Raw genomic sequence first — 21,437 nt, forward strand, 5'->3', positions numbered from 1 at the left:
GATATGGTTTACTGCACTGATTTTTAGGTGGAATTAGGTGTATATATCTGGAACAAATATCACTGGCTATGGTATGTCATTCTTTTCTATTTTAGACACTGTTAAACTAAGGCTTTTTATTCCATGACTTGTGATATTCTCACTCAGTGGCTATTATTCTTCTTCACAATTCTGACATAACTCCAACACACTAAGAAGATATTTTTTATGTATTTCTTCCAGAAATGTTATGGTTTCTCATAGCAGATATTTTCTTTTGCTACAGTGAGCTAATGAACCTGTCTTTGGGTGACTACAGCCATCCTCCTGGAGGTCTCTGCTAGATGCTTTTTCAGAGCACGTCTGGGTTCTCAAGTATATGTGTGCAAACCTCTAGTATCTCTGGAAATACAGAACTGGTAGTAGGACTACTGTTTTACCAGGTGGCTTCTGAATGTAAATGGCTATTATTTCTACTTAGGTTTCAGAAATAAACACAAAACAGTTCAAGATATTAAAAAAATTTTATTCATTATCCCAAAATGAATTATATATTACAAATTCTGATCAACATATTATTATTAAAGGTATTTTCAGTAGTACTATACATTATCTGTAAAATCAAATAGTAAACTGATAAGCATACACTGAAATGTACTCACATTTAAAATATCCTTTCTTTATAAAATTCTCGTACATTTTTATATAGCTATGAAGTGGAATAGTCACACAAAAATCTACATATGATTTTCATACAACAAACACACAAACTATTCTCCATGCTCTGGATAATCACAAGGCTATAAAGTCTTGTAAACCTTAAAAACCAAAATACAGTACTTTCAATTCTTGTTATGCTCCCAACTCTTCTGTTAGAGGTACTCATAAGTCTATAGAAGCGATTTTGGCTGGCAAATGGATATTTGCATAGGTTGGGAAGTTCACAGAGTTCAGCAACAGATTTTTCATTAGAAGACTTCCTCTTGACTATTTTAAGCACTGGTTTGAAAGGTATCACTACTGAATTGCTCTATCTGGCTTATAAACTATAGTTAGAATTAAGTTTGATATGGAACAACTTAGAGTGACATCATACAGCCTACTGATTCCTGCCTATTTTGAGAAAGAACCACAAATCTAGGGGCAGAAAATAGACATGTGTTTTTAACTGTCCCTTTATGATACAGGTATATATCAGTGGAGACACTGCATTTTTGTGGGGCTAAGGATTAAACCCACACCATGTACACACTAGGCAAGTACTTTACCACTTAGCTACGTCCCCAAGCCAGCACAGTCAATTAAAGAAAACTAAGTATTTCAAATCAGGATTTATAGCGAAGATTTACCTGTAAGAAAAAGCTAAAATAATGAGATGCAATTTTAGATAAGAGCCGGAGCCAAGTCAAAGGAGGAAGAGTGAGCTGCTTGGGACAAAGGAACGAAAATAGCGCATGAGATAATACCAGGAGACAACAGTTTTACTACCAAAATGAAAACAGAAGTTTTGTTTAAAGAAGAAGGCAACACTGTAATGTCTCCGACTTTATTATATACTTTGACCTGATATATTTTTTTCTTAAGTAAATTTGGTCATGCAATTTTCCTGAGTAAACCAGTGTATACTGACCTATAATTTCTGTCATCCCATTTGAGAAATAATTAGAAGAGAAACATGAAACTAGGAAGTGCCACATTTCTTGAGCACTTACTCCTAAACCTGAGGCATTGGGGAACAACAAAACAGAACCTTGACAACAGATTGGCAACAGTGTTTCTGATGGTACACAGATGTCTTTGAAACCCTTCCTTGGCATCAGACAAGGTCTAGGATTTTTCTCAATCTTACTTTTCATCACCATCATCTAAACCAAAAAAGTCTATTAGCATTTATCTGGGGCTGCTGATGAAAGAGGAAAACATGCAAGATATAGATAAGTAGAAGATGTGGTTTATATACCTTCTTGCATGAGTGGGTCAAAAAACTTTTAAGACGGTTAAACCAGAGGATACAGGAAATCAGGCAAACACATAGCCCATAAGAATCACCTGAGAAATATCATCACTTGAAGCCTGCCATTGAAATGAAAGATTTCTGTTCTGAATAAAGCAGTAGGAATAGAGGATGTACAGACATCGACTCAGGAAAAATTGGAAAATTGGAAAGTTGAGGGGACTAGAGAAGGAGCTAACAGAAACAAAAGAAGTAAAGTCAGTTAGAACATGAGAAAATACAAGAAAGAGAACTTGGCAGTGTAAGACCTTCCTTAACACAAGAAGAGAAGAGAAAAAATTGTTGACTAGTTTTATGAAAAAGTAAAGGACAGTTAAGAAAAAAGTACAGTATTATCCAGAAGTTGAAGGGAAACAACTTGAAATTTCTCTGAGAATACTAGAAATGGGATTGAAGACTGTAATGAATAAATTGAATCAGGTTTCAGAGGGACATAATGGCAACTTTGCTGAGAAGAGAGCGCCAGAATGTTACAGGATAGGAGTCTGGCAAAGTGCTTCTGTGAACAAAGGAGACAGATATGACACAGGAGAAAATGAATCCTAAGGTTTCTGTTAGTCATGAAGATCTATCACATAAAGATCTCAGATTACAGGATCAGCTTTCCACAGTGAAACTCCCCTGCTGCCACACTGTTCCTGTATCTACGTCAGCTAACATGGACAAAAACTCCTCAACTGTGAGTCGGAATAACCCTCTCCTTCTTTAAGTTCCGGGCATCCAGTATTTTGTCCCAGCCATGTGGAAAGTGAGGAGGCCATCTGTTACACTGTTCTGGCATGTGACAAATGAAATCAGGTCAGCTACTGCGAATTCTGGTTTTCATTCTGGGGGCTATTTTCAAGCAAAGAGAAGACTGATCATGATGACTTGTCTGATAATAGTCTATAGGTTCCTGAAAGCCTCCTTAAATTATTTATGAGAAGACAAGTATTTTGCGTTAGAAACACACTCTCTGACAGCCGGTTAGCTAGCTACCACTCATCCTGGAAAGCTTTCAGGGTGGTTTTAAAATCTGGAGGGGCTGGTACAGCGATCTTCCCCAACTTTGCTTTGGGAAACTCGGCTCATTCCCTCAGATGTTCCACTTTTCCTTTTATAAACTTGTTTTGGGGCAGTGCTGGGGCTTGTACAAACTGGTGGTTTCCATATTTGAGACTGGTTATTCTTCAGTTTTAGAGGAAAATCTGGCAAGCTGCTCCAAAAAGCAACCCTAAACAGCACAGAGAAGATACAAGACTTGACTTCCTTTCCTAACGAGGAGTAACAGGGCTTATTAGTGGGGATGCAGTTCCTTTTATCGCTCACTTACAAGTTACAAGTGATGAGTGAAGACATGAACAAGACACAGTCATCCCAGCCGACTCAGCAACAGACCGAAAGAGGAAAGGAAAACTGCAGGGATCCACAGGTGGGTACTCAATGGAGGGAAGCCCGCGTTCTTCCTTCATCAATATGCAACTGACTGAGCAACTACAGACAGACACAAGCTTCACCAACCCGATCAGCTAGGGTGGGGAATAACTGCCAGCTCACGATTTCCCTCCCATTCCGGAGACTTTAAGCACTTTTGGGAGAAAATTAACAGGTAAGTTTTTATTCCATTTAAACTGATACACAGGTCATAAATTAAATAACTAGAGCTAGGATTGGTGAATAAATACAACAAAAAGTCTATTTGAAAAATTTGAGGTACTTCTATTAATGTTTTAGTGTTAACATTAAAACTGAAAGTGCGAGGATTATAAAAAAAATGTAAAATGCCCATGAAAAGCTCATATTTTTATTATACAGAGTGGCTGAGATGAAATAAGGAAAGTGAGTTTTGTGAAACAACAACTCTCAAAAGCATGTCGGGTACCATGGTCTTGCTTAATGCTTTGTCAACAAAGTGCCAACAGAGGTCAGAAAAACTCTTCTCACAAGGCATGGAAATTCAAGCATCACACAAGCATCAGCTTTCTTTTGACTTCAAATAGGAAAACAGAAGGTGTATGGAAACTTATCTTGACGAGCTAGAAGAAAGCTCTCACTTTCCCTTCTAGACTAACATCCCATGTTCCAATCAATTCCGTATCAGATTGCTTATAAGACGAATCTGCTAGCATCTCTCTTTGAGGCCACATAATTCTGATCACCTCACTATTAACCCGGACTTTACAATCTTAACTGTAGCACTAACGTATCAGCTCAAACGCTGAGGATAGGAATGGATTATTCTTCTCACTCAGTACATCCTTCCTTAGCTTTTGCCTGATAAATTAATATTTTCTAGACTAAACATTACTTAACATTTAAAACATCTTTACAAAATATATCCTATTCTCCTTTAGTTCTTCAAAGAGTGGGGAAGTTTCTCTGAAGGTTAAGTTGGGGTATTTACCAAAGGAATAGGAAAAATAGGCTCATTCATCTCTGATTCTCCACTGTAACCTAACACTTCATTTGGCACACAGAAAGTCAGTAATAAATGCCATTATAGAGCTAAATCAGATGGCTCAGGAGTTAGGACGCTGTGTCTCAAACTGGTCCTTTTTTCTTGGGTGATGTTTTCACTTAAGTGTGGTGAGTAGATGTGTAGCTCTGTAAACAGTTACTTGTTCTTTTTCCGTAAGAGAAAGTCTCCCATTTCTACCTTGTATTTCAGTAGAGCTGGATGACCTCATCCCACTCAGAAATAGGCCAGATCCCATTGGGCCGCACATTGGGTGGAGAGCTCTTCCAGTCCCATGTCTTTATAGGAATCCTCCAGCTCTTCCCATAGTTGGCTTCAATGTATTCAGTGGTTTCACACGGCACATGAACCTTCATGTCTACAAACTCGGTCCAGCACAGCGTAAACTTGGGAAACAGGTATCTACAGCAAAACAAAAGCAATGTGGGGAGGAGAGGAGTTAGGCTCAGACAATGCAAAGTCCATTAAGGAATCCAGATGCTAGTACACTCCTGACCCAGGACAGCCCCCTATCACTAACCAGCTTTGGGGAAAGAGTTCAGTGTTTTTAACTGTCCTGCATCTCGTCTCTCTTCCAGTGGGAATACTACACACCCACCTCCCCTTTCCACTCTGTTTGCAGAGCAGCTTGCTCCATTTCTATGCTTCAGAGATAGGTGAAACCCTGGGATTTCTGTTGCGATCAATAGGGGAAAAGGTATCAAAACAAAACAACGTCATCAAAAGATGAAGGAAATGATCATTTGCTTTTCTTGCACAACCAGGATTTCCTAAGGATATAGAATAAGTATGACTTCCAAGCTGCACTCTCAGCTTTCTCCTTTTTTGGTACCGGGGATTGAACTTGTGACCCTGTGCTCACCAGGCAGGCGCTTATGCCCCTGAGCTAAATCCCCAGCTTTCAACTCTGGTTCCACACCTTACATGATCCTGCCTATAATTTCTGCATTTCTTTCTTTTCTTTCAAATGCTGAAGAACATCTTTAAACCAAACAAAATTATAATGCATTTAACTGGATCTACTGCAGAACCATGTCAATTAATAGGTAAGTTTCAGGAATTAAACCCAAAACATATTTCTAAAAAGTATTTTCAATCTAGGAAATTAAATTTGATATAAAGAAAGTTAAAAGTAGCAGATCTGTTTGACTTAAGGTTACATTATAACCTTGTATTTGGCCTTAGTCTTTTTCTGAGGAATGTTTCTTTTCTTCACAACATGGTAAGACCCGACAGTAATGAGACCTAAAGTGGCAATAGCAGAAACCACAGGAATTTAAAATATCAGAGATCAAAGAAAGAACAAGGAAAAGTCACTTTTCAGAGAGACTGTACTGTGGAAATGGGACCTACTAGGCATGTTCTCCAGAGAAAGGTCAATTCTTACATATCCTGCTTTGCAGTATTATGTTTTGCCACCAAATGAGCATTAAGCCATATATAAAAGTGAGAGGCTGAACAAATTCTAAAGAAAGCAACAAGTGCCTTCTACAAAAGTCAGGGGTTCAGGCAGTTAATGGCAGTCCCAGCTGGCTTCTGTGAAAAGACAGCCACTGCAAATCTCACGGTGCAGGGAGAAATGAGACACAGCCTAGGCCTAGCATCTGCTGTCCCAATTTTACTCTGCAACTCATCTTCATGGAACTGCTTTTCTTGTCAGCAGACATATCCATCCATCATCAGCCTCCACCCTCCCCAATCAGCTGCTGGTCAGCAGAATGACCACCTGTCACATCCTGTCAAGCGCCTACACTGAGACTGAAATAAGGCAGAAATCATGGTCTATGTAACACAGCAACCCAAGCCAGGAAATACCTCTCTTTAAGAACCAGCCTCTACAGCAGTGGTGGTGAACCTACAGGACTTGTGCCAACACGAGCTGTTTGTATTACTAAAAGCTCTGAAAGGTTCACTATCACTCTTCTATAGTTTAAAAAAGCTGCAAGAAAAATAAAATTGATCTAGAACAGACAGGGTAAAACAGAACACTACAGATTTAACAATAGCAATGTTGACCAGTCAAGGCTTACTAAGCAAAACCAAAACATTTAAAATACTGTACAATGCGAAAATAATGCAAAGACAATTTACCTAGAGACATCCCTAAACTCTCTGTGGTTTTCTTTCCCACAATTATTTTTCAATTCACTCAGAAAAAAACCAACCAAACAAAAAACAGACAAACAACAAACCATCAGCTTCCTAGGAGAAGAGGAAAGATAGAAGTATAAAATGTGAAAAGTAATTGTAAAATAGGGTTGTCGAGGGGAGAGGGAGGGTTGGGTGACATAAAACAGCACATGCCCTGTACTCTGTCCAGGTTACCAGTAAAGAATGACTAAGCCTGAAGTACACCATGGGTCAGCACTGTTATCTTGGGCTTAAAGCTATGATTAAGCTTGGCTGCGCTGTTCACACTTTAAAATACAAGCCCTAGAATACAATCTAAAATGCAAACAAGATTTAAATTTATGTTAAGCAAACACTAAATCAGAATACAAATTTAAGAGATCTAGTGCACAAAAACACTCCTGTTTCATACAACTTTACATCACTTTCTTTTTGTCTAAAACAGCACTTCTATAATTGGGAGTAAAATAATTCTCTCACAGACAATTATTAAAATCTACAGAGTACTTGGTAGTGGTTAATTTCACCATGTACAGTCTATGAACATAATTGCTAAAGGAAAAGGAAGTCCTTCCAGTGCTACAGAGCACTGTCACTGTTACTAGAAGCTAGCTAAGTGCCACTGAGCACCACCAACATTTGTTAGGCTGACCTTTTTTGACAGGTGAGCCTGCACTGTACCCTAGAGATGGAGCAACACAGGCATTTTTTCCTGCAGGAATTTTCTGTAAAACAATGCAAAAGGTATATTTCCATAAATAATTTTATCTCTTTTTTAAAAATTAATTTCTTTTTATCAGTTATTCCAGGCCTAAATCCTCTAGCACAGTGTTTACAGAAGCAAGGCCAGCACATTATTTCTTTCTGGTTTTAATGTGAAGGCTTCTAAAATTTTTTCATTAAATATGACTGCCCATTGGTTTTTGAAATATTCTCTTTATAGGGTTAAAGAAATTCTAGATCCATTTTCATCCAAGTTCAATTCAAAGGCTTTTTATTTCTTTTGGTTAATTATGACATTTGTTAGCTGTTTTTGCCATAGAAACAATCATGAATTTTTTCCCTTCTCCTTTTAAAATCCCTTAATGGAAATTTATATCTTGCAGTAACACTGCAAAATTCTATTCCTATAGGGTATTTTTATTTGTATTTACTTTAAGTGTTCTTTAAAAAAAAAAACCCAGAATTTCTTGGTGCTGCCCGTATCTAGTGTAGCTGTAAGTCTCATTAATGGAATTGCTTAGTTTTCTTTCTCCCTTCCTTTTTTTGTTTTGTTTTGTTATTGCTGTTGTACTGGGGACTCAATTCAGGGTCTTACGCCAAGTGACATCCTAGCCTTTTTTACGTATTTATTTTGAGACCAAGGCTAAGTCACTAAGTTGCCTACATATATTTTTGCCTCGGGACTGCAGGTGTGTCACATCACTTGGCTTTTCCCTTTTCTGACAAAGGTTACATAATCTGGGGTAACCTATTCTGTGATGGTATGGTAAAACTTTCCAAGTGTTGGTGCGCTCTGATGAGGAAAAGAGGGGGATAAGAAGATTCTCAATACTAATTCATTGTCTTCGATGAGTGCAGGGTACTGGACATTCAGTTGATTTTGGTATATTTTTGTCTAGAAAGCCTTGTCATTTCACATTTTATCCAACTGTCACATTTATGGACTTATTACAGTTATTCACAGCACTTTCTCTTGAGACTCATTGTAACAGAGTTTACAGCATGAAGAGCCACACGTTGGGTTTGTGGGCTGAATTTTATATTTTTTTCATCAGTCTTGCTAGATATCCAGTTATTTAATTAGTTTTCAAATTAATCCTTTTCAAAACTAGCATTTTAAATTGTTGGTCTTTGATTAGTCTTCTACTTCATTCATTTCTTACTTTCTTCATTTTTCTTAGGGTGATTCTATAATTTTCTTCAACTGAGTACTTAATTTTTTACATGTACTTATCATATTCAAATGTTTTTAAGGCTATAAGTTTAGTTTTATTTCTTTACTTCCTGTTTTAGTATATAGTACATTCATCATCTTTATAAGATCTATTATAAAATTTCCTTTTAAACTTACTGTTATGGAGGGTGTTTTAAAGTTTCAAACATTAAGAAATGCCTTTTAATTGTTAACTTATAATTTAATTTCCATTATGGTCATAAAAGATCATCTACTAAAATAATTATGCACTTTTTCTCTCTTTAATTCATTCATGTGGAGAATTATATGTATACACATGGGATGATTTTTATTAATGCTTGGGAATTTACTAAAATTACATTTATGATGCAGTGTATAATAAACTTTTGTAAAGGCTCTATATAGATAATAAGTATATTATATTCATCATTATTTTGTGAAGACTTACACAACTGGTTAACTTTGTGTTGTCAATACTTTCCTTCTTTTGTGGACCAGGAGTTTTAAAAGTGAAAGTATCAAAACCAGGAATGGTAGTTCATGTCTGCAATTCCAGTACTCTGGGTAACTGAGGTAAGAGGATCAGAAGCTTGAGCCCAGTCTTGGCAACTTAGTGACTTAGTAAGACCTTGTATCAACAAAAAAAATAAAAAGAGCTGGGGATATAGCTCAGTGCAAAAGCCCAGGCTCAATCCCCAGTATAAAACACAGCCAGGAAAGCCCTGGCAACATCACACTGTGGGGGCACACTTTGCCTAGCTGCCTGGGTCCTGGAGGTTCTGAACTCTACCCAGCCAGCCATAAGGCACTGGCACCACACTCCAGGAGTGCACTCTTGCTAGCTCCACAGAGCATCCCTGCTCTGCCCAGTCCAGCATCTCAGTGCAATCCATCAGGGGAATGCCTGGCCAGCCTCACAGGTCACAGCGCACAAATCTTTGGTGCCATAGTTCGGGGGTGCACCACAGCTAGCCACCTAGGTATCAAAGGATTGAAGCTCTGCTCAGCGCAGCTTTCCAGGACAATTCATCAGGAGGATGTCTGGCAAGCCACATGGGTCCCAGAGGAAAATAATCCAATGAAAAAGCAAAATGCAGTCTCCCCTCTCCAGCCCACTAAGAACACACCCAAGAGACACTGAAATGGAAGACACTGGAAATCACACAACTGAACTTTCCGAAATGATAGCAAATGAAGAAAAGAAACAACTCTATGAAACTATAGAGGAAATTCTCCCAGGTAAGAAATAAAATGACAAACATTATGAAAGAAATGTTATGTGTATCTAAGAAGATCTACATCAAAAAATAGAGGAACAACAAGGGCTAAGGATTTAGCTCAGAGGCATAAGCACCTACCTGCCAAGCGTGAGGTCGTGAGTTTGATCGCTGGTACCAAAAAAAAAAAAAAAGGAGGAACATAAGACAATGATGGAAACCTTGAATGAACAATACAAGACAGAATCAGAATGCATGAAATGGATACAAAAGGATATTCGTGAAATTAAAAATTCCATTGAAAGCTGGCAAAACTGCTTGAATGAAGCTGAAAATAGACTCTCAAATCTAAGACAGGATGGAAGCTTATGATAATGAAAGAAAAGATCTCTTAAAAATAACAAGGAAAAATAAAAGGAAAACAAGGGGCCACTGTTGTTTAACAATTCAACAGTTGCAAGATGATGCAAAGAGAAACAATATAAGACTGATAGGTGTCAATGAAAAAGCAGAGATCAACTCAAATGACATATGAAGACTACTTACAGAAATAATAGCAGAAAATTTTCTAAACATGGGGAGAGAATCTAATATCCAGATAAGTTAGGCATACAGTGCCCCAAATAACCATAACCAAAACAAATCTTCAAACATGTAATAATTAGGATATCAGAAATTCTGCACAAGAACAGAATACTAAAAGGTGTCAAAGAAAAGAAACAGATCACCTACAAAGGAAAGCCTATCAGAATCACAGTACACTTCTCAAAACAAGCCTTCAAGTCAAGAAGGGCTTGGAGTGAAGTATTTCATGTCCTTAAAGAAAACAACTTTCAACCCAGATAAATGTACCTTGAAAAATTATCTTTGAAAATTGATGGAGAAATAAGATACTTCCACAACAAAGAACAACTACAGAAACTCATGACCACTAAACCAATACTACAAAGAGAACTTACAGATACTCTAGAAAAGAGACAAAGAAAACTATAATCACACAGCAGAAGGAAACCAGTAAGCAGGGCAAACAAACAGAAAAAGTAGAAAACCAACAACAAAAACAGAAAGATAACATGACAGTGATGTCAGCACATTTCAGTTATATCCATCAATAAAAAGAAAGATTCACAGAGTGGATTAAGAAACAAAATCCAACAATATGCTGTGTACAAGAAACACATTTAACTCAAAAGGCAATTCACAGACTAAAAGTCAAAGGATGGAAAACAATACACCATGCAGCAGGAACCCAGAAAAAAGCAGGGGTAGCTATTCCGTTTGCAGACAATATGAACGTCAAACCAAGAATGATTAAAAGAGGTAAGAAGGGGGCTGGGGATTTAGCTCAGCGGCATAAGTGCCTGCCTTTCAAGCAAGCAGTCGTGAGTTCGATCCCTGGTACCGATAAAAATGAAAAAGCCCCCCCCCCAAAAAAAAGGGATAAGAAGGTCACTACATACTAGTTAGGAGAAAACTTCAAGAGGAAGAGATAATAATCTTAAATATATATGCATCAATACGGGCGCACCCAACTATGTAAGACAAATCTTAATAGACATGAAAAATCACATAAATAATAATACAGTTATAATTGACACAAAGAGACAGATCAACCCAACAAAAAAAATCAGCAAAGAACTGAATCATACTTGTGAACAAATGGACCTAGTAGATTTGTACTGAGTGTTCCCTTCAACAAAATCAGAATACATGTTCTTCTCAACTGCACATGGGTGATTATCTAAAATAGATTACATACTAGCCCACAGAACATACTTAAGTAAATGCAAAGGAACTGAAATAATTCCATGCATATTATCTGACCATAATGCAAATAAAATTGGAAATTAATAACAAAAACCCCATAACAATCCCATAAACACATGGAAATTAAATAACAATTTTCTAAACAACCAATGGGTCACAGAAGACATTAAAGAAGAAGTTAAACAATATCTACAATCAAACAAAAATGCAAATACAAATTTCTGGATCATGTGGGACACAATGAAAGCAGTCCTTAGAAGGAAATTTATAGCACTAAACTCCCACATCAAGAAAATGGAACACAAATAAACAACTGAATGCTGCACCTCAAACTTTTAGAAAAAGAACAAGTGAAGCCCAAAGGCCAAAAAAGGCACCAAATTATAAAGATCAGAGCAGAAATTAATACAACTGAAACTAAGAAAACAATATAAAGAATTAATGACTTGAGGCATTGGTTCTTTGAAAGAAGAAATTAAGTTGATAACCCCCTAGCCAACTTTACCAAAAAGAAAAAACTAAAATCCATGCAATAATAAAAATAGTGAAATCACTACAGACCTTTTAGAAATACAAATCAATACCTACTTTGAAAACCTTTACTGTCATAGGTTTAATAACACAGAAGAGATGGACAGATTCCTAGAAATGCATGAATTACTACAGCTGACTCAAGATGTAAAACTGCTGACTACCCAACTTCAGTTAACGAAATTGAAAATGTAATTAGACACCTTACCAACAAAGAAAAGCCCAGGTCCTGATGTATTCGGAGCTGAATTCTATAAGAAATTTAGGTTAGACTTAATGCCAACACTCCTCAAACTCTTCGATGAAACAGAAAGGGAAGCAAATCTCCCTACCTCATTCCTGGAAGCAAGTTTCACCCTAATCCCCAAACTAGAGAAAGACCCAACCAAAAAAGAGAAGTACAGGCCAATCCGTCTATGAACATAGATGCAAAAATTCTCAAGAAAATACTGGCAAATAGAATGCAACAATTCATCAAGAAGATTGTACACCATGGTCAGGTGGGAGTCATCCCAGGCATGCAGGAGTGGTTCAACAGATGCAAATAAATAAATGTAATACACCATATTAACAAAGCCAAGAACAAGAATCACATGATCATCTTAATAGATGCAGAAAAAACTTTCGACAAAATTCAACACTCATTCATGATAAAAACCCTACAGAAAATTGGAATAGATGGTCTCTACGTCAATCTGATAAAAAATATATATAAAAACCAACAGCCAACATTTTACTAAATAGACAAAAACTGAAAACTTTCAACCTAAAATCAGGAACAGGACTAGGATGTCCATTATCACCACCATATTCAATATAGTTCTTGAAACATTACCCAGAGCAATTAGACGAGAGAGAAATAAGGAGAGGAAATGACGCAAAATTATCATTACACAGAAAACCCCCAAAACTCCACTGAAAGACTTCTAGATGTAAAAACCAAATTCAGTAATGTAGCTGGATACGAGGTTAACACTCAAAAATCAATAGCATTCTTGTACACAAACAACAAACTCCCTGAGAGAGAAATAAAAGGATGTTGGCTATTGGTTTATCATAGGTGGCTTTTTCAAATTGAGGTAAAAATCATCTATTGCAATTTTCTGTGAAAATTTTGAAAACCTACTAATTGGAAAACTATCTTAGCCACCTGTCCCTCTAACAAAGGACTTCTATCTAGAACATATATGAATTTAAAAAAATAAGGCCCCTAAAATTCAAGGATTCAATCAAAAAATGGGGATCTGAGATGAATACATACTTCTCAGATGAAGAAATACAAATGACAAATAAATACATGAAAAAATATTCAACATCAATGGTCATTCGGGAAATGCAAATTAAAACACTGAGATTCCACTTCACCCCAGAAAGAATGGCTAAGATCAAGAAATCAACCAATAACAAATGCTAGAGGGGATGTGGGGGAAAAGGAACTTTCCTTCAGTATTGGTGGGAATGTAGGATGGTGCAACCACTGTGGAAATCAGCGTGGAGTTTCCTCAAAAAGCTAGGATTAGAGATTCCATTTGACCCAGCTATCTTGCTTCTGGACATTTCCCCAGAAGAATTGAAAATATCGTATCACAGTGATATGTGTGCACCCATGTTTATAGCAATACAATTTGTTACAGCTAATTCTTAAAAACAGCCCAAGTACCTATCAATCAAGGAATGGATATAAAAGATGTGATATTTTATACAATGGAGTACTACTCCGCTACAAAGATTGTATTGAGACTTTTATAAGTAAATGGATGCAACTTGAGACCATACTCATAAGTGAAATAAATCAACTCACATATGTAAATACCATATTGTCTCTCTATTGCAAGAAATTGAAAAAGTATATGATCCAAAATCTACAATAAATACTGTATAAAGGTAAGAAACTACTCAAAGAGGAAAAGTAATTGGGATAGGGGAAAGGAGGAAAGAAGGAAGGGAAAAAGGAAAAAGACAAAAATTTGTGTGTGTGTGTGAATATATACATATATATATATTAGCTAAAATTATTATACTAATTGTATTAGCTATTGGAAAAGAACAGTTAACATTCATATGATTAGATCAATTTTACATGTCTATATCTGTTAATCTAAGCAACCCTTTTGAAGGTAACAATACACAATATTACAACCATTGTCATACTCCTATCGTCATGTTTTATAAACTTATACTGTCATTGTATTGGATCTGATGGTGTCTGTCTCTTTTGTTTTTTAATTTTGAGTCTTTTTTCCTCCTAAAAAAAACCAAGACACACCCACACACACACACAAATGTATATCAAGATCTCCCATCACAATTATGGACATGTCAAGTATTTATTCACCTAAAACTTCATCAGTGTTTGATTTAGATTTTAAAGGTTATATTGATAGTCATACATGCTTATGAAAATTGTCTTTGTGGTGAACGTTTCCTTTGAAAGATTATGTAGGTCTTCTAATCCTTTAATATTTCTATCCTGATAATAATATTATGGCACTAGTTTCTTGCAAGTATTATATAACTACATTTTTCCATTTGATAATCTTTCACTTTCAGCATGTTAGCTTAATCTGTTTACATTTGTTGCAATAAACAGTATGTTGGACTCACTTTAGTCTAGAGCCAGATTGCAGAGGCTCACATCCCAGCTTTACCCATTATTACTTGTGTGATCTTGGCCAATCTCTTGGTGCCTTAAATGCTTCATTTGTAAAAAGAGGATAGTAATGGTATCTATATCTTAAAAGGGTATTAGCATGCAATGAGTTTATTGCATGCTAATACCCTTTTATTTATAAAAGTAAAGTGCTGACAACAGTATCTAACACATAGTAATATAACAATATTATCATTCCTTTTTACAAGTTTTCAATTACCCAATTTTCTTCTTCCTTCTCCATTTCTTATTTTAATATGGAGATAAACGTTAATATTAAAGGTTAATATATTTCCTTTGTTCTGTCTGCTTGTTTAGAAATTTGAGATAATACTTTTATTCCAGTTACCATTTAGTTTTTTATTTGTTTTTGCTTTTGTTTCTGCAGTACTGGGAATTGAAACCAAGGCCCTGTGCATGCTATGCAAATGCTTTTACCCCTGAGATACATCCGTGCCCCCTATTTTTAAAACATACATACTTCACTACAACTTTATCTAATAAACACTAAATTCATGCAGAATCTCTAACTCTTCCTAAACATGAGACCTAGTATACTTTAGTGCTTGTACAATGATACGTCTTCTCTTTGACTTACTTTCAAAGTTTTTTTGACCTTTCTCATTTTAATATGCTGTTATTTTTTTCATAAGCAATTGTTGGAAATTTACTGATCTATTTCCTCTTTTTCTGTTTACTAGTATTTCATACATGTCTGTCTTCCCTCTGGGTTCTTTAATATGTCTTAAGAATAGATCTGTAAGGTATACACTTTTTTTTGGTGCTGGTTTCCTGAAGAAGTATCACAAATTGATTTATCCTCCTTGTCTGTCTTTAATTTGAAGTTATCCTTAAGCACACTATTTCTTTACCACTTATTCTCTCTTTAGCTCATCTGCATCTTTAAGACATATTCATCACTGCTGTCTGGAGCCGAGTATGACAAAGTGAGGAATACTGTGTCATAGCAATAATATGTCATCAATAGCAATCTTGCTATTAATCAGCTAAGAATTAGACTCAACTCTTGGAAATCAAAGTTACAGTATGCTGCTTAGTATTTTTAAGACAATTATCTCCTCCAGCAAATCTTTCAGAATTCCACCACAGATAATATAGAAGCAAAAGGAGTTATAAACAAATTGTCAACATACCTTTTAGAGCCTTGGCTGAATGAAGTACAGTGTTTCTGGTATTTTTACTGGTCCTATTACCCACCTCATCCTAAACTTATATACACACACAGTAGAGCCAGAATATGTGTTTTATCAAGTAAAATTCTGTCAACTTGACTGTGTTTTCTGACTTGCATGGTAAACTGAGTGATCTCACCTAGCCTACTGACTGCTCAACTGTACAATCCTGATATGACTTCTGCCCAAGGGATAGAACTAAGAGGAACAGGAAATTTTTATCACCAGTGAGTAGCATCATTTAACACCTGAGTGCACACACAAAACACTACTTTAAAAACTATCAAGTTAATATGTGCTCAAAATTTGTCTTCAGTGCCAGAGAATAAAGCCTCAGGACTTTCTATTTCTATGCCCTAACTAGATCTAAAAACCATCAATGAAAATTAAACTCCATCTGTGCTTATTTTTCTTCACTTAATTTTTACAGGATTTCCCTTTAGATATAATAATTTAATTATTAAAAAGGAGGCTCCTTTCTTCTATATATCAGTTTACCCAATTTATCTAATATGCAAAATTCTTAGTTTATCCCTACAATTAAGTCTCCCCCAATCAAATTTATTACTTTTGGTTTCACATATCCCTGTACAGACATATTTCAGTGTGTGATCTTATAATCTTTTTTCTTATCATTAGTTCTCAGTCACAGGATACTGTTTTATCTTTGTAACCCAAGTCAATTTTTTGAGGTATAATTTACAGTGAGTGAAATGCAAGCGTCATAACTGATGAATACTGACAGGCATATACATACCTGTGTGATTGCCACATTCATCACGACATAGAACATCTGCCACCCAAAGTTCCCTGGGCTCCTTGCTAGTCATGCAGTTAACCCATCTTGGCCTTAGAAATGATCTTATTGCATTCCTCACTGGTTTTGCCTATGTAGTAATTTCAAATAAATATAAATTTACAGCATGTACTCTTTCTATCTGATTTATCTCATTCACAACGTCTTGAAGATTCAGCCATGTTAGTATTTCTAGTAGGAGCTTATTCCTTTCTATTGCTTATCCACTATTTACTCTATCATAATTCACATATCTGGTCACTGGGAAATGAACATTTGGGCTGGTTTTGTTTTTTGGCTAGTATGCATAGAACGGCTGTGAATACTTGTAAACAAGTCTTTTAGTGGGAGATACACTATGTGTATATTTATCTTGGGACACTACTTAATAGAAATATAATGTTTTTCTACCTAGCAGAAATATGTATAAACAACAAAATATGTACCAATTTTTAAAATATGTAACTTCACTTCACGTGTATTGAAGATCTGCTATTTATTCATTCTGAAGGAATTATCTCTTAAAAGACTCAAGCTCACTATGTAACTGTCACTTCTGTACATGTGTTGGGATACACTTACCACGTAACCCACATTCAAAGTTGTTTCCTCAACCCCTCAATTTTATACCTGCTACTTACCAGCAGTTTAGAGGTATAATTAAGATCTCATGTTATAAAATATGGAGACATAAATACCACAGGAAATATGAGATCATTTTAGAAGAGTTAATGTTTTTAGTACACTCATTTAAAAAAATTGTTCAATTTGCCTTTTAGTTTCATAGCTGTAAGTACCAGAAAAATGTATTTCCTGAGAGCTGTAACTATAGGAGCATAGTATAAGAAGCTGAACAGAACTGTGCAGGAAGATCTGATACCTAGCTCTGTTCTTCCTGAGCAGAGTGATTCAAAACAACTAGAGTGACTTAACTATGGTTTTAATTTGCCAAAGGTGCTCGGTTAGTCCAGTTATCAACTTGGTGTACCCAGTCTTTTTTGCAAAACAGCGCAGATTACACTCAGGAAGCCCTCATTTAGTTTCAAGTCAGTTTCAGGTCTCACACAGCCCAACAGATATACCAAGATGGATTTTATCTATCAGTTAGAAAAGACAGACAAATCAGCAAAAGTGTCTCAATAACCCTGAGGGAGGTAAAAAGGAAAGAGCATCTGAATACACTGTGATATCCTGGACTGGAATGAAAAAACGGTAGTAGCAGAAAAACTAGAACACAGGTAATGTCTGGAGTTTAAACTTGATCTTTACTATTTCTGCCAATTACCTCCTGTTTAGCACAGGTTTTCATGCACCCTCATCTAGCTCATGATAACAGATATTTTTGTGGATTTCTCCACTAACATGCACTTTTACCTCTCCACACCTACACACACTAGCTTAATGATATTCAGCAGGTCTTATTATAGCCCTCATTTTAAATCCTGAAACAGACTCCATCATTTATCTCACCAAATCAAAAACTTAGCAGCCCCAAATTAAGATTTTTTTGTCAATTAACTGATTCAACACTTCTGTTCAATATCATTTTCTCTACACTTGATTAAATCTTTCTTAGAGACAACCCAATCTATTAAAGAGCAATCTCCTATTCAGCATTATTTATTCAAATTGTGCTGGCTCAACTCTTAGCCCTCTACCTGTTTTATTCCTATAAATGATATGTCTCTATATTCATCTCTGTAACATCTGGTAGGCTTTAATTCACTATTCCATTTTTGTTTTTTCTAACTGGTACATAGCAATGAACCTTTCTAGCCAGACTTCTGGGTGCCTAATTTGGAATAAGTTAAGAATTATGTGTGAAATGACTCATATTATTTAATCTAAGGACTACCAGCTGTAAGGACAGCAGTATTTTTTCATTTTATGGAGCACATATCTGACAAATGATACAAAGAACAGAAATCAGATCTGAATTAAGGGCTCACTCAGATTATTGGGCTCTCATACCACACCCAATCACCCTACAGTTAGACACAGAAGTCTCTATAAAACAGATATCTAACAAATGTTTAAAGCAAGACTTTAAAAAACGCTGTACTATTTATAAGCTGAATTTTGAAGTGGAAATTGGAAGAGAAGAAAATGTGTTTGGTGATATTAATAGGATAAAAAAACCTCGACCCTCCCACGTTTAAAGACCCACTCCAAAAAATGAGGATATCAGATGAATGGACACTTCTCAGAAGAAGTAGAAACAACAAATAAATATACGAAAAAATATTCAACATCACTGGTCATTCTAGAGATGCAAATAAAACAACACTGAGATTCCATCTCACTCTAGAAAGAATGACTATCATTAAGAATAAGCTAATAAGTGCTGGAGGGTGTAAGGAAAAATGAACCCTTCACCACTACTGGTGGCAGTGTAGATTGATGCAACCAATGTGGAAATCAGTGAGGAGATTCCTCAAAAAACTAAGGCTATAGTTCCCATTCAACACATTCTCTTTCTTCATATCTCCTCAAAAGAATTAAAAGCATTATACCACAGTGATACATGCACACTATGTTTATAGAGGCACAGTTTGTAATAGCTGCATCTTGGAAAAATCCCAAGTGCCCGTGAACTGATGAATGGGTAAAGAAGACTTTTTTATACAATGGAGCACTACTTAGTCATGAAGGATAAATGAGACACTTCTAGGTAAATGGATGTATCTTGAGACCATACTCTTAAGTGAAATAAATTGGACATACATATGTAAATACCGCATTGTTTCTCTGATGTGAGTAACTAAAAGTGTAATTAAGGACCAAAATTTATAATAGATATTGCAAAATAGAAAATGTTCAAATTGGAAGGGGGAACTGGTGACAGGGGTAGGGGAAAGGAAGAGAAAAATTGAGAAAATAAGGTAAAAATGGAAACAAAGCTTTTGTAAATAAAAGAGAAGTTGAAGGAAATATAGGAGATTGGGGGGAAAAAGAATCAAGTAATATCATGTAAAGGTACGAATTCCCTGCAATGAATGCGGCCATTATGTATACCTAAAATGTACCCATAAACTTAATTTTAAAAAGCTGACAGATACTTGGAAGTTAACAGAAAGGTAGTAACTGCTGGTGCCTTGTCATCAACAACTAACGCAGATTAAGGGCAGAAGATTGAATTAATAAAAAGAAGTAGAAAAAAAAGCTACTGAAAGGAACTACCAGGAGCTTCAGGAACAACCCCAATTACAATGCAAACTCCATCACACAAGGCAGAGTCGGCACTTTCACTGCTGGTGATTATGCTCTACAAAATTTATTTATTTTTTTAGAAAGGTAACCTGGTAGCATGCATCAAGATGCTAAAAGGCTCATACTTATCTTTTTTAGAACAAGGAAATACCAATTTATTCACATGTCCATACATTCAACAGACATTTATTGGGGACAGGACTAAATTCAGGGTAGAATACACAGTAAATGTGACATATGATTACTTATGATTTGAACAGCAACAATATTAAATTTCTGTGCATGATGATATGGCCAAATGACGCCAACCTGACCTTACTTCCTTTACTTTAACATGTATGCACGTTCATAGTAATGGAGTTCAGTATGACTGTTCAGCACACACACATGGTCTGCAAGGAGCAAACCAGGCTCCCTCCACCCCCACAACCCCTCCCACCCGTAGCAGTTACCTTTCTAATTTGGGTGGACTTCCACATGGGGAGACCATGCAGTCCTTGTGTCTCGCTTATTTCATTTTAACATGATGTCTCCTGGTTTAATCTATTTTTCTGCAAATGTCAGGACTGCATTCTTCTTTATGGCTGCTAATATGGTACACACACTGTAACTCTAATTTCACTTCTGGGTGCTTATTTGAGGAAATAATCTCTAATAAAGTTTTTATTTTATGTATAAAGAGGCTCTCAAAATTTCTTCAATTAAAAAGTGAAAACAATTAAGAGTAGGAAAATAAATACTGTAAACCTGTAATTACTATTATTAGGTCTTCCTTCATATTTCTCTTGAGTCTCCTTAACCAATTTTTTTTTTTTTTTTTACACAGGGTCTCCCCATGTAGTTCGGGCTGGCCTTGATTTCAAGCTCTCTGCCACCCACCACGCCTGGTGCTCTAATAAACATGCTTTGAAGCTACGCCTCCTCCTGCTGATCTGGTGCCTCACCTGCAGTTTATACAGAGTTCAATTACTGTACTGCGGTTTTGTTTTGTTTTTGTCTTTTGAAACAAGGTCTCGCTCTGCTGTTCAGGCTGCCTTGGGCTCACTTTGTAGCTCAGGTTGGTCCTCCTGCTCCAGCCTCCCAAGTGCTGGGATTACAAGAGTGCGCCACCATGCCTGGCTTTGTGTCATGTTTGTTTTACATTCTAAATGATGTTATCCTTGAGGACAGAAATTAAGTTATAGTCACATCAGTGTCCTCAGCACATAGCAGTTAGAAATAACTTTTAGAGAAATGAAATAACAAATTACACAGGAGCCACACTTGGATGAGAATGTGGTCAACAAGGGATAAATTTAAATCTCTAAAGATAGCCCCAAAGAACAGAAGCTGTAAATATCAGAAAACATAAGGAATATACTTCTAACCCAAGGGACAAAAGTTTCCTATTAGAAGATGTAACAACAGCTGTATTACCCTGACAGTGTTTTCATGGGATATTAACAACATGAAACAGATGAGGCTGACGCTAACAAAGTATATGGATAAGAACAGGGCTCTGCTGTGATAGAGACCTAGGCCTGAGTCTTAATCTCCTCACTGAAAAAACAAAAGTGACGCTTACAAACTTGTCACTA

General features: G+C 36.2%; 1 protein-coding gene and 1 long non-coding RNA gene across 19 annotated transcripts in view; one reads left to right on the forward strand and one right to left on the reverse strand.

Moving 5' to 3' along the window:
• Positions 1–484: 484 nt before the first annotated feature.
• LOC100721890 (FSD1-like protein) overlaps positions 485–21,437 on the reverse strand; it is a 177,541-nt gene continuing 156,588 nt past the window's right edge. For all 18 annotated transcript variants that reach the window (XM_063224353.1, XM_063224391.1, XM_063224351.1 and 15 more), the window contains one exon: positions 485–4,850. In XM_063224353.1, coding sequence (XP_063080423.1) covers positions 4,637–4,850 — 214 coding nt within the window. In that variant the 3' untranslated portion in view covers positions 485–4,636. The remainder of the gene's footprint in view (positions 4,851–21,437) is intronic.
• LOC106027907 (uncharacterized) lies at positions 3,273–20,775 on the forward strand. The gene is made up of 2 exons (XR_001201486.2): positions 3,273–3,404; positions 20,687–20,775. It is a non-coding gene; the product is annotated as an uncharacterized LOC106027907 (long non-coding RNA).

The sequence above is a fragment of the Cavia porcellus genome, unplaced genomic scaffold (assembly GCF_034190915.1).
Source record: "Cavia porcellus strain 051 isolate PalLab524CR breed Dunkin Hartley unplaced genomic scaffold, mCavPor4.1 scaffold_1, whole genome shotgun sequence".
In the NCBI taxonomy this organism is placed as follows: domain Eukaryota; kingdom Metazoa; phylum Chordata; class Mammalia; order Rodentia; family Caviidae; genus Cavia; species Cavia porcellus.